Genomic DNA, 12,409 nt, shown 5'->3' with positions numbered 1-12,409 from the left:
GAACCAATATGCGGTATTGATTCTAAGAAGCTAAGAGTTAAAAAAAATAATGTAAATCTATTATCAAGAGAGAGACAGAGAAAAACAAAAAGACACCCAGATGTGCATGCATGCACGCACACACACACAGTCACAGACTTTCCTTCCCCCATGTCACCCAAGCTAAGTACATTCAAGATTAACCACTCCTCATCACTGCCAAAAGATTTCCCTACATCACTTAGGAATATCAGGAGACATCCACTAGCCCAGTGATAGTGAACCTTTTAGAGATGGGGTGCTGGGCCCTGCCCCCCCAAACTGAGTGCACAGCATGCTGGATGTGCCCTTCTCCCCCCCCCCCCTTACCACACATAGGGGAAGGAAGAAGAGCTCCCATTGGGCTGCTGGGTTGAGGGGCAGGTGAAGTGAGGAATGTCCTCAGCAAGTATAGAAAGGGGTAGTTGTGGCCCAACTGCTCCACTCCCTTCTAGTTCTGCTGCCTGTGAGGCGCCCACCTTCTCCACTGTGCACTCCCATTGGGCTGCTGGGCAGAGAGGTGGGGGATGTGAAAAAAAGTCATCAGGCACAATGGAGAGGGAAAGGGGAGCAGCTCTACTCAAGTCCTTCTGCCTTTCTAATAATAAACTCTGGGGGTGGGGGGTGGGGAGAGGAGGTGGTCCCATGCCCAGAGAGAATGTTCTGTGTGTCATCTTTGGCACCCATGCCATTGGTTCGCCATCACTGTACTAGACAAACGCTACATTTCTTAGACCATAAGCAGGATAGGCACGTAAAAAGCCAGAAAATGCTGGTTGCTTAGAGAGTGTTTTTCTTTGTTTTTGAAATTAAGGTTAAGAAGATCACTCAGAATTTGGAAATGGCTGCCAAAAGGCAGGCGTGTTTTTCTCTTGGGGACCGTTCCGATTGCAGAGTTCTGCCTAAATTGTAGCCCTGGATTCTACATTTTTCTTAGAAATAGCTCTGCCATTGCTAGGAGGGATGCTGGGGACTCTCTTCTTTATCCATATCAAATGTTTCCAACAAATCCTCTAGATGCCTAGAAATAGACACGGGGTGGTGTACAGGGTTTGGAAGAGGCATGGATTCCAGCCTTGACGGACTCATAATGCTATTGTGAGGACGTGTTACTATGAATGCTGGGCACTACGCAGAGCGTGTAAGGTGGGACCTCTTGACAATTCCTCCGGAGGTGACAATGAGATACTGTATATTCAGTGAACCTTAATGTACTCTATGAAGGTCGGTTTCTGCTGCTCCCCACTGGTTAAGTGGTACATCTTTTTTTTTAACTCTTATGCTCTGTCTTAGAATCAATACTGTGTATTGGTTCTAAGGCAGAAGAACTGTAAGGGCTAGGCAATGGGGGTTAAGTGACCTACCCAGGAAGCAGCTGAGGCCAGATTTAAAGCCAAGACCTCCCATCTCCAGGCCTGGCTCTGTATCCATCGAGCCAACTAGTTGCCCCAGTTAAGTGACTTTTAAAAAAGGTATAAACAAACAGTTTTGAAAGGAAGAACTACAAGCTGTATAAACATTTAAAATCTGTTCCAAATGACTAATAGAGACTGCTGTTTTGTTCTTTTTTTTCTTACCTTCTGTTTTAGTATCAGTTCTAAGACAGAAGAATAACCCAGGCTAGGCAGGAAGCATCTGAAGCCGGATTTGAACCTAGGTCCTCTCAGCTCCAGGCTTGGCGCTCTATCCGCTGTGCCACCTAGCTGCCCGACTAATAATAATAATAATACGACTAATAATAAGAGGAATGATAGATCACGCACAGTTCCAGCCAAAATTTGTTAAATGCCAACTATATGCCAAGCATTGTGCAAAGCAATTAGAATATTGAGAAAACGTAAAAACATTCCCAATCCTCAAGGAGCTCAGACTCTAATGGTGGAGACAGTATCAATAAATCTGTAACAAAAGATGCACTGAGAATACATAGAAGGTAGCCACAGGGGGAAAGGCATTGGGAGCTGTGGGGACTGTAAAGGCTTCCTGGAGGAGATGGTCCCTGAGCTGAGTCTGAAAGAAAGCCACAGATTCTAAAATTTGGAGATTAGGAGGGAAAAGCAATCCAGGCATGGGGAAAAGCCAGTGTTTTCAGAACCAGAAATGGGGACTGGAGTGTCTTTTGTGGCTTGAGAGAGTTCGGGGGAAGAGGATTATGTTAAAAGACTAGAAATATAGGAAGGAACCAGGTTATGATGAACCTTAAGTGCCAAACAGAGATTTGATCCTAGAGGTAATAAGGATTTTAAATAAGAATTTAAATAGGAATTTTTGCAGTTGGGGGTGGTGGTGATGGAGTCATATCTGTGCTTTACTTTCGCAACAGTATGGAAGATAGCTTGGAGTGGGAGATGTGAGACAGGGAATCTAATCAAAAAACTATTGCAGGGGCAGCTAGATAGCACCAGTGGAAAAGAGTGCCAGGTCTGGAATTGGGAAGACATGGGTTCAAATCCAGCCTCAGATACTTTCCCAGCTATGCCACCCTGAGCAAGACACTTAACCCTAATTGCCTAGCCCTTTCTGTTCTTCTTCCTTGGAACTAATACTTCATATCGATTCCAAGGCAGAGAAGGTGAAGAGTTTTTTAAAAGGCTAAAGCAAAAAGTAATGAAGACCTAAACTCAAGTGGTGGCTGTGTGAATCCAAGTGGAAACATATCCTATATGAGAAATGTTGTGGAGACAAAAATGACAAATTTTGGCAACAGACTAGATATTGAATAGCCAGAGGACTCTATGGCCCCACTTTCTCAGGCCTGGCTCCTGTTATACAATGCCAGTACACTTTAGGCTTTATTGTACCCAGTTCTAATTAAAACTGGCTGCTGAAAGTCTCTCCCTCGCTTGCTAATGGTTCACAATTCTAATTCTTCCTCCTTCCTTTTGAAAAGACCTTCTTTGTTCATTTTTAGAGATCCCCTTTTGTTACTCTTCTATGCTCTCTAACCCCATCACCCCACTGTGACAAGAAAGCTGTCACAGCAGAATCTTTGTTTGAAAACCTGTGTATACTAGGGACACTGGCAGCCATGTGTCTTCAGCTGTAGTTAATGCGTATCTCTGGTCATCCGGAGCACCACTTTGCACACTCTCCCATGGAACAGGGCATTAAGCAGATGGCATGCAACTCTCTGCCTGCTGAAATGGTTATTCATACACTGAAAGGCTAGACTTGGCCATGCAAATTAATAAACCTAGGGTTTATTAATCCTAGTGTTGCTGCTTGCGATCCACCCAAACTCTGCCCTAAATTTGATGACATATATGTGGTGTTGGGGAAAGTGAGGCATTGAGGATGATATTGAGCTTGTTAATCTGGGCGACCAGAAATATGGTGGTGCCTTCAAAAGAAGAGGAAAATTCAGAAGAGAGACAGTTTGGGTTGGGGGAGATTTAGACATGTTGAGTTTGAGATACTCTGGGATATTCAGCTCCAAATGTCTAATAGGTAACTGGCAATATGGGATTGTAGTTCAGGAAAGAAGCTAGGGTGATATAATAGATATGAATACCATCTGCATAGAGATTCATAGAGTCACCAAGTGAAAAAATATAGGAATATAGATCTGGTGGTACTCCCACAGTTAGTGGCTTTGGCACGGAGGAAAATCCTGCAGAAGAGACTGAGGTGTAGAAGTAGAAAGATAGGAAGTGATAGGAGATGAGAAGACATTTGTTATTTCTGTGTTAGGTATTTTGGAGGGTATAATGGAAGAGGATAGTAGATCTGGAGTAGGGTAGCATTATGGTGAATGTGAAAGAGTGACCAGTTGGAGTTGGAGAGGGAGCCAGGGCTTCAGTATCAGGTATGCTAGCCATTCAGAAATGAGTTCAGGTAGAGTAATAGCGAGGTATGCTGATAAATTTAGGCCTTCCACAGAATTCACAAACTTCTCACCTCCTATCACTTCCTATCTTTCTATTTTTATGGCACTCACCAAACTTGGCTCCTTCCTGATGCATCTCTGGCAACCTTTCTAGTACTGGTTATACTTTGTTTCATACCCCATCATGATCCTGGTAGAAGGAGTCTAAAGATTCCTTGATCCCCAAAGCCACTTCTAGACTCTCCCTCTATAATCATTCCTCAGCATTTTATTCCATTTTGTTTTATTTTATTTTATTTATTTGAGTTGCTCATGCAACTCAAACTTGTTACCTAATCTGAATTCAAGTACCTGTATCTACTGTCAACAGAACAATTCCTGCTTTCATTCTAGAGGACTTGAAGAAACAGAGCTATGTTCCTTTAGCCTAATTTTCCAGATTTTCAATCTACTCAACCATCATGACCTACTCTTCCAATCTACCTCAACTACACAGCGATATTCCACTTTCATGTTTAAGACCTTTGAATTTCCTTTATAAAATCATAATCCTTTCTCCTTCCATCTTCTCTATGTTTTATTTCTCAAACTAGTGTTCATTCTCACCATGATCTTCATTCTTGCTCTAGCTACATTCTCTCTCCTTCCCAATCTTGACCCCTTGTTGAGGAATTTACTCTTGAATGTCTTGTCTCCTTGTCCTATTGCCAATTATGTCTTGCAGAATTGCAACCCTCATCATCTCCTCTTCTACCTCCTTCATTTTTCTCACATACTGCTGAATGAAACTTGGATCTAGAGATACCACTACTAGGCATCTACATGAAGGAAGTCAGTGACAGAAAGAAAAGTCCATTATGCACCAAAGTATTCATAGAAGCACTTTATGTGTTAGCAAAGAATTAGAGAATAGAGCCGATGAACGTTAATTGAGGGAATGGTTAAATAAATCTGGCAAATGAATATAATGGAGTATTGCTTCACTGTAAAAAATAATGACTACAGTTGTCCCTCGCTATATCGCAGTTCACTTATCGTGGCTTCACTGTGTCACAGGTTTTTGTTGTTGTTATTGTTTTAAATTCTAATTCTGTATCGTGGAGTTTTCGCTATATTGTCGGGACCAACCACAGTGCTGTGTTCTGTATCCTGGGTGCTGATTGGCTCAGTGTTAATAAGAGTGTTGAAAGGGTTAATAAGAGTGTGGAAAAGGTTTATAGGAAGATTTCCAAACCTTCCTGTATGGAAACCTTTCTATATGGAAAAGGTTTATAGTGTGAAGGATTTATAAAGCCTAAAAATATATATATTTTAAGATATGTATATATATATATATATACACACACACACACATAGATATGTATGTGTATACATATGTGTATACATATAATGTGTATACATGTGTATACATATAATAAAATAAATATAACTTTGCAGATTTTCTCCCGCGATAGGTGAGGGATCACTATAACAAACTGAGAGAAGCTTGTGAGGCTTGAATGTACTGGTACAGAGTAAAGTAAACAGAATCAAGAAAATGATATATACAATTGAAACAATGTAAACAGAAAGAAAAAAAATGAAACCAGATGCTCTTTAATTCTAACGACAAAGCCTAGTCTCAAAGAAGAGGTGAGAAGCTGTACTTATCTCTTTTCACTGAAGAAGTAATTATGGGACTAAAGGTGTGAAATAATGCATGTACTATCAGATATAGTCAATGTGTGGGTTAATTTTTCTGAACTGCTTTTCCCCCCTTTTTCTTTCGAAATCCTTTTGTAAGGGATTGGCAGGGGGGGTGGCATATTCAGAAATAAATACCTGTTAAAAACAAAAGGTATAAATAAAAGGAAGGTACAATTCTTTAAAAGAATTAGACCTAGCTAGGAAATTTATCTTCATGACTGATTTTTTAAAAATATAAGTTGTGAATCTCATTTTAGATAGAGAGCCACCCATTTTGTACTCAGGAGAAGCTGATCAACTATTGCCGTTCAAAAGGTATCTCAGTGACAGTCTATCGTCCACTTGGGGGCACAAGGTAAGAATGCTTTGTTGACTCATTTCTGCTGTCAGGGAGCTCTCATTCTGTTGGGAGAAATGACATGTACACACACAAGTAAATATAAATTATAGATGAAATCATTTCCACAGGGTTGGGGCACTAGAAACTGGGTTGATCAACAATGGCCTTGTGTAGGAAGAGCACAAGAGCTGAGCTTTGAAGGAGGCTAGGAATTCTTCAAGTGCTGGTGAAGAGAGAGTATAGACCAGACCTGGAAGTGAGTTTGTACATGAGATAGTGTGTATATAGAATAGTAAGGAGGACAGTTTGGGTGGAATGTACAGTGCATGGGGCAAAGTAAGAAACAGTGACCTTGGAAAGGAGCCAGATTGTGAAATTTTCAAATATTTAACACTTGGAGTTTGTATCCTAGAGGCCACTGAAGCTTTTTGTGTGAGGGGGTGACAACATGAGCCCCTTGTTTTAATAATTAATTTGATTATTTATTATTAATTGATTAACCTAGTTCTCAATTAATTATTGATGCTGTTAATATATAGAAAGATGGATTAGAGAAGGGAGAATATGGAAGCAGGGAGACCTGTTAGGAGACTATTGTTAAGAGTCCAGAGAAGTGGTGATGAGGGGTTAGAAGAAGTTGGATTGGTAGTCAGTCTTCTATTTAATGACCTTGTTCTCCCTCTCTCTAGTAATGTCTTGGATGAACCCGTTATTAAGAAGATTGCAGAAAAATACAAGAAAACTGAAGCTCAGGTATAGGAATTAGAAAGTACCCCCGTATTTCATGATGATTCAACAAACTTAACTAAACATTTTTGGGTGGCTTCCATGTAAAATATACTGTACTGGGTTCTGTGGGAGATTCAGAGGTAAATAAAACTCTGTCCCTGCTTTCAAGGATCTTGGAGTGTATTAGAAGAAATAAAGCATATACTTGTGTTGGAGGCATAGCTCTAATGTCAGCACTGTCTTAGTCCAGTTTCAACTGGGATGAACTGAATCACTCATGAGTCAATGAACATTGATGAAATGAAGTTTGCTAAAACAGCAAGAACATGCAACATGTAGACAGTAGTACTTAGCTGCTCTGGACGAGGTCCCTCTTGTCCCTTTATGGAAATGGGAGTGATTGGCAGGTCATCAGAGTGACTTGTGTGCTCTTGGATACCTACCAAGCCTGAAAGGCTTAGACTCCATAGGACTGAGATTTTTTATACCCCTACTTGGTCAGAAATCTGGGGCAATAAGGTCCTGAGGCAGCTTTGTCCTGGATGTGCCCAGTGTTAACTGAAGGAGGAAGAGGGGAAGAGAAGGAAACTACATTAAGGAAAGGAAAGCTTGTCAAGCCCTGGAGGAACCTTTCTTTTCTTTTATATACATCTTCCCAAGTTGTAGGTAGAGGGAAAGAAGTTGCATTAGGGAATCCCTGGCCCTAACATATCTGACCCTGTAGTTGCAAAGTCTTAAGGAACTTCTTGAGGACTTTCCACCATTTAAATTCTTTAGAGGGCTTTTATTAGACAATCCTCCTGAGAGAAAAAGGGAGAAACAGAATAAAACAGAAAGGTGGAGAATAAAGACCAGAAATCCTAAGTCTTTCCTTTCTCCTTCTAAAGACATGTCTCAAATCTTAATCTGATCCCTGTGGTGAATGATGACAAATCTTGAAAGAGTCCTGGGCCTTTCAGGGTCATAAAGGTCTAAGGAGATAGATGGCTGGACAGCCTACTTTAGATCTTTCAGGGTTGTTATGTACCCTTCTTGAAAGAGATGACTCAGTATATGGGGCCATCAGGAAACCCAGGTGGGGAATGTAGGTTCTCTTAAAATCTAGAGTCAAATAAGTCTTTGGGCTTCCTTCTTAGATTGTAGAGAAGCCAGTATAATAACTTCTAAATTACGCCTGGAATCCTGGGTTTTCCTTACCTCCTTTCCTTACCTGTTTTCCTAAAAATTTGACTAAATGGATAGGACTCTGGATTTTCTTAAGGTTCATTCTTGCCCTTGTCCCTTGTCTCTGGTCTAGGGCCCGTGCCACAGTCCCCTCACCTTGCCCAGTTAACATTGTGCCAACAATGGCGTTTACATGGGTGTACACTATAGGAAGGGAGTCTTCTTTTAGGTCCCTGCCAGGTATAATGGGAATAATAATATGAGGAAGAGTCAGGCAGCCCTGCAGGACAGTGGAAGTATATAAAATTCTCTTCTAGGTAAAAACAAATGGTTTATGACTAATCTCAGTCACAGGGATAGAGAAATAAGCATTGGCCAGGTTAATAGCCCCATACGAGCCACCCTGGCCCTAAGCTACCAGACCTATAACATTGATAGACTCGGGAATAGCCATAGAGATGGGCACGTTGACTTTCTTCAGCAAGTACTACAAAGTGGAATGGTTCCCGTAACCCTACGGGTTCCCATTTGGCTCTATTCTAAATGTTGCCAAAAGGACTCACAGATACAGAGGCTATGATACCCCTTTCTTTCCTGGATTGCCCCCTGACTGCTTTAAGTGGGGCTACTTGTGCTAAATCTTGGAGGGTGAGTCATATTTACAGTAGTGGCATTGTAGTGCAGGAATGATGTGAATAAAAGCATAGTGGTGGGAAAGCTCTAAGATGTTTTCATGTGATGATCACTCATCTAGTTTGACTGGCGAATGAAGTATGTGAAAGAGAGTAAGGAGTATGAGATGGAGTTAGAAAGGCAGCCTGAAGCAAAGCCATAGAGAGCTTGAAAGACTGTGGCTCTGAGGGGACAGCTAGGTGGCCCAGGGGTTTGAGAGCCAGGCCTAGAGATGGGAGGTGCTGGATTAAAATCTGACCTTAAAAACTTCAGCTGTGTGACCCTGGACAAGTCATTTAACCCCCATTGCCTAGTCCTTATTGCTCTTCTGCCCTGAAACCAATACACAGTATTCATTTTAGGATGAAAGGTAAAGGTTTAAAAAAAAAAAGATTAACTCTGAACCTGAAAGAAGAGGGGGAAATGCTAGCCCTGTAGTCAGTTATTCTAGGTTCTCTCTGCTCACTAGTAGTTCTTGGTGCTAGATATTAATTTCTTCAAAAGATAAGGATATATTTCCTCTTGGAAGATATTTAACAATGATAGTAAGGCTATTGCTGACTCAATATGTGAGTCCTTTTGTTAACATCTAGGGTAGAACCTGCCTGAACCATTCCATTTTATACTTGCTACCATAAACTATCAGGTCTCTAAGAAGGGGAAGGAGATTTTTTTCTCTAGTGATGGGAATGAAAGAAGTTGCATTAATATCAACTTCTCTGACAACAACCCTGTGTTACCTGTGAGGATGCGTAAGTGGCACCTTGATTTTAACAATGATACTGACGGTGTTGACTCTTCCAAGGTCCACATAAATGTTTCACCATTTACAGAATCTAAAGTGTTCCTGGTTCCATGAACAGTTCCTTGTTTAACACTAGAATAAGAACAGAGGTATCTGTAGCATTCCCCCGCAAACTAATCCCTTCAGAATTCTTAACAATGTTATGGAAGGCAGAATTTATTACGAAAATTCATTTTGCTCTATTATCATAATTATTAGAGAGCTATGGCTCATTGACCTTTCCCATGTGATATAATGGCAGAATCTGGTTAATGAATTTCAGACTCTGGTGGGGATGGGTAGGTATTATCGTACACAAAAGTACATTCTTTGTATAAAAAAGCTATAATTAACTGAATTCACATAATCTTCCATATGTGGGTCTTTTCCGTAGGTTTTGATCCGCTTTCAGTTACAAAGAAATGTGGCAGTAATCCCCAAGTCTGTCACCCCAAGTCGAATAAAAGAGAACTTTGAGGTAAGTATTGCTGGCTAAGAATTCACCGGTTATCAGGCCAAAAGATGTTAAGGGAATTGTCCTTCTGCAATATCCATTTTCTTCAGGATCAGGGAACTAGAGATAGGAAGGAACGGGTAGGCACTAGACTTGGATTCAGAAGACCTGGGTTTAAATCCTGATTCTGCTACTTGCTGTCTATCTGACCCTGAGGAAGAATTAGAATGATTAGAATTAGGAAGAATTCCTTCAAGCCTGCTTCTTCCCCTGTCCAAATGAAGGGTTCAAACGAGATGATTACTAGCATCTCTTAAATTTTCTTCCAAATCAGTCTGTAAACCTCTGATGGAGTCTATTACGTTGTTATAAGAAATTCGGGGTGACTGAGGCCAAGATGCAAGAGAAATAGAAGAAATGGTCCCTTGTCCTTTTACTTGGTTATTTGGGAAAATAAATCACAAAGTTATGGTGTCCATATTTGCAAAGCAGCACTTGGGCAAATACAGAGAAACAGTGCAATTGAAGCTGAATACTGATGTGCTAGGAAAGCCTCAACTATGGCAGACAAGTCAGGCGGGGTTGGTTATGTTATGGAAGCTACAGATATTTATCAGCTAAAGCAAAAACATTGAGAAGCTCTAGCCAAACATGGAACATTTACCTCTTCGGCCAGGGCTCTGTAGTTAGTGCCTTTTACCTGAATTATTGCTGCTGCCAGAGACCTTCCTTAGATCTCAGACCTTTGTTTTTTGACACATACATACTTTCCTCCATCCCTTTATGTATTCAAATTCTAAACAAACAAAGACACCTACAAAACCCCCTTACCTTCTATCTTGGAATCAATCCCAAGCAGAAGAATGGTAAGGGCTGGGCAACTGGGGTTAAGTGGCTTGCTCAGGGTCCGTGTCTGAGGCCAGATCTGAACCCAGGTCCTCCTGACTCCAGGCCTGGCTCTCTAGCCACTGTACTTCCTCCAAATCCCATCTTGCTAAAGTCCTTTTAGGCTACCGTATCAAATTATCGTCTTTTGTCCTCCATTCAAAAACTCCCCCTTTGAGTCAAGATGATGGAGAAGGTACCCACCTGATATCTCCCGAATTACCTTCCAAAAATCTATGGTCCAACACCTCAAAATGAATTCTGGAGCAACACAACTCAGAAAAAGACAAGGTGAAAAAAAATGTTTGAGCCCCAAACGACTTAGCAGCATTGGCACGAAAGATCTATTGCACCAGGGTGGAAGTGGAGCACAAAGCAGCATGCCAATTGGGTGGCCCCACCATGGCAATAGGTCTTAGGGTGGCGGAATCAGCAGCAAAGACTTCTGGAGCTCTCAGCCAAAGACAGGAGGGGGGCGGGGGGCATTGGACAGCTGCCTAGAAGGAGATTATAAGAGTCCCATTACTGGCTCTGGGTGCCAGACATGCCTCATTGCCCATGTACAGATCCAGGTCATAGTCCTGACTCACAATTTCAGGGGGGAGGAGGAGCACTAGCTCACATAGGGCTTGTGGCCACAGGGGATCAGGGGATCCTGGTCACAGTTCCAAGGGAGAAGAGAGCTTGTGGTTACTCACAGGCCAGAGCACAGACCAGGAGAGTTTTAAACACATTTTTCCTTATGTCATACCACCTTAGAAAAATTGAAAGCTTATAGATCCTCAGAGCTAGTTCTGATAACAGCTGCACAAAGAACCTCAAGTTTGGAATAGTGTTGCCTTTACCACCATTATAGAGCCCAACTTTAACAGTTTTTTAAATTAAAAGAAAAGACTGGAAAATGAGCAAACAAACAACAAAGAAACTCAATATAAAAGTTATTTTGGTGACAGGGAAGGAAAAAACACTACAGAAGAAGACAACAAGGTTAATATTGCTGCATCCAAAAGCTCCAAGAAAAATATGAATTGCTTTTGAGCCCAAAAGAATTCGTGGAGATCAAAAAGGATTTTTAAAAAATCTAATAAGAGAGGTAGAAGAAAGGTTGGGAAGAGAAATAAAAACATACAGGGAAATTATGGAATAAAGAGTCAACAACTTGGTAAAGGAGGCACAACAAAATACTGAAGAAATTAATACTTTGAAAACAGAATAGGCCAATTGGTAAAAGAACCTCAAATATCCACTAAAGAGGAGAATTCCTTTTTGAGTTTCCTTTCACAAAAAGATTAAAATGAAAAAAGAAATGTTTTACATGATTATACATGTGAAATCTATACCAAATTGCTTGCTGTCTCAGCAGGTAGTATCACAGAACAAGATAAAGTGGGAGAGAATTTGAGACTCAAATTTTTTTTTCAATCTTGTAAACTGTTTTTCCATGTAATTGGAGAAAATTAAATAAACAGAAAAACAAAAATTCCCCTTCTCTCTGGGTGACAGAGCTGTTTAGTAGCTTATATAAGGGTATAAACAACAGATAAGTTTAACCCCGCCAATGTGTTACTGGATTTAAAAAAATTTCTTAACCCAGATGAATAATTAATTGATATACTGTATAGTAAAAATAAAAATTAGCCTGGCTTAAGAATTTAGAGGGCCAGATTTGGGGTCAGAAATTATACAGAATGTGTATGACCCTAAGCAAGTCACTTAACCTCAGACAGCTCTGACTATAAATTGCAGAAAAGTTTGCTGACCAGCATGAATAGAAGATCTCCCTAGGTAGGAGCTTCCTAAATCCATTGGAAACATAGACCTATATGCCTTCCCTTTCCCACCCTGAGCCCC

General features: G+C 40.9%; 1 protein-coding gene across 1 annotated transcript in view; it reads left to right on the top strand.

Moving 5' to 3' along the window:
- The window catches only part of AKR1E2 (aldo-keto reductase family 1 member E2), a 42,866-nt gene that overhangs the window by 23,663 nt on the left and 6,794 nt on the right, over positions 1 to 12,409 (top strand). The window contains exons 6-8 of the mRNA XM_001366836.3: positions 5,788 to 5,885; positions 6,560 to 6,623; positions 9,614 to 9,697. Coding sequence (XP_001366873.1) covers positions 5,788 to 5,885; positions 6,560 to 6,623; positions 9,614 to 9,697 — 246 coding nt within the window. The remainder of the gene's footprint in view (positions 1 to 5,787; positions 5,886 to 6,559; positions 6,624 to 9,613; positions 9,698 to 12,409) is intronic.

Source organism: Monodelphis domestica, chromosome 5 (genome assembly GCF_027887165.1).
Source record: "Monodelphis domestica isolate mMonDom1 chromosome 5, mMonDom1.pri, whole genome shotgun sequence".
Taxonomy (NCBI): Eukaryota; Metazoa; Chordata; class Mammalia; order Didelphimorphia; family Didelphidae; genus Monodelphis; species Monodelphis domestica.
Note: the sequence above shows the minus strand (reverse complement) of the source record. Positions and strands in the feature narration are given on the sequence as shown.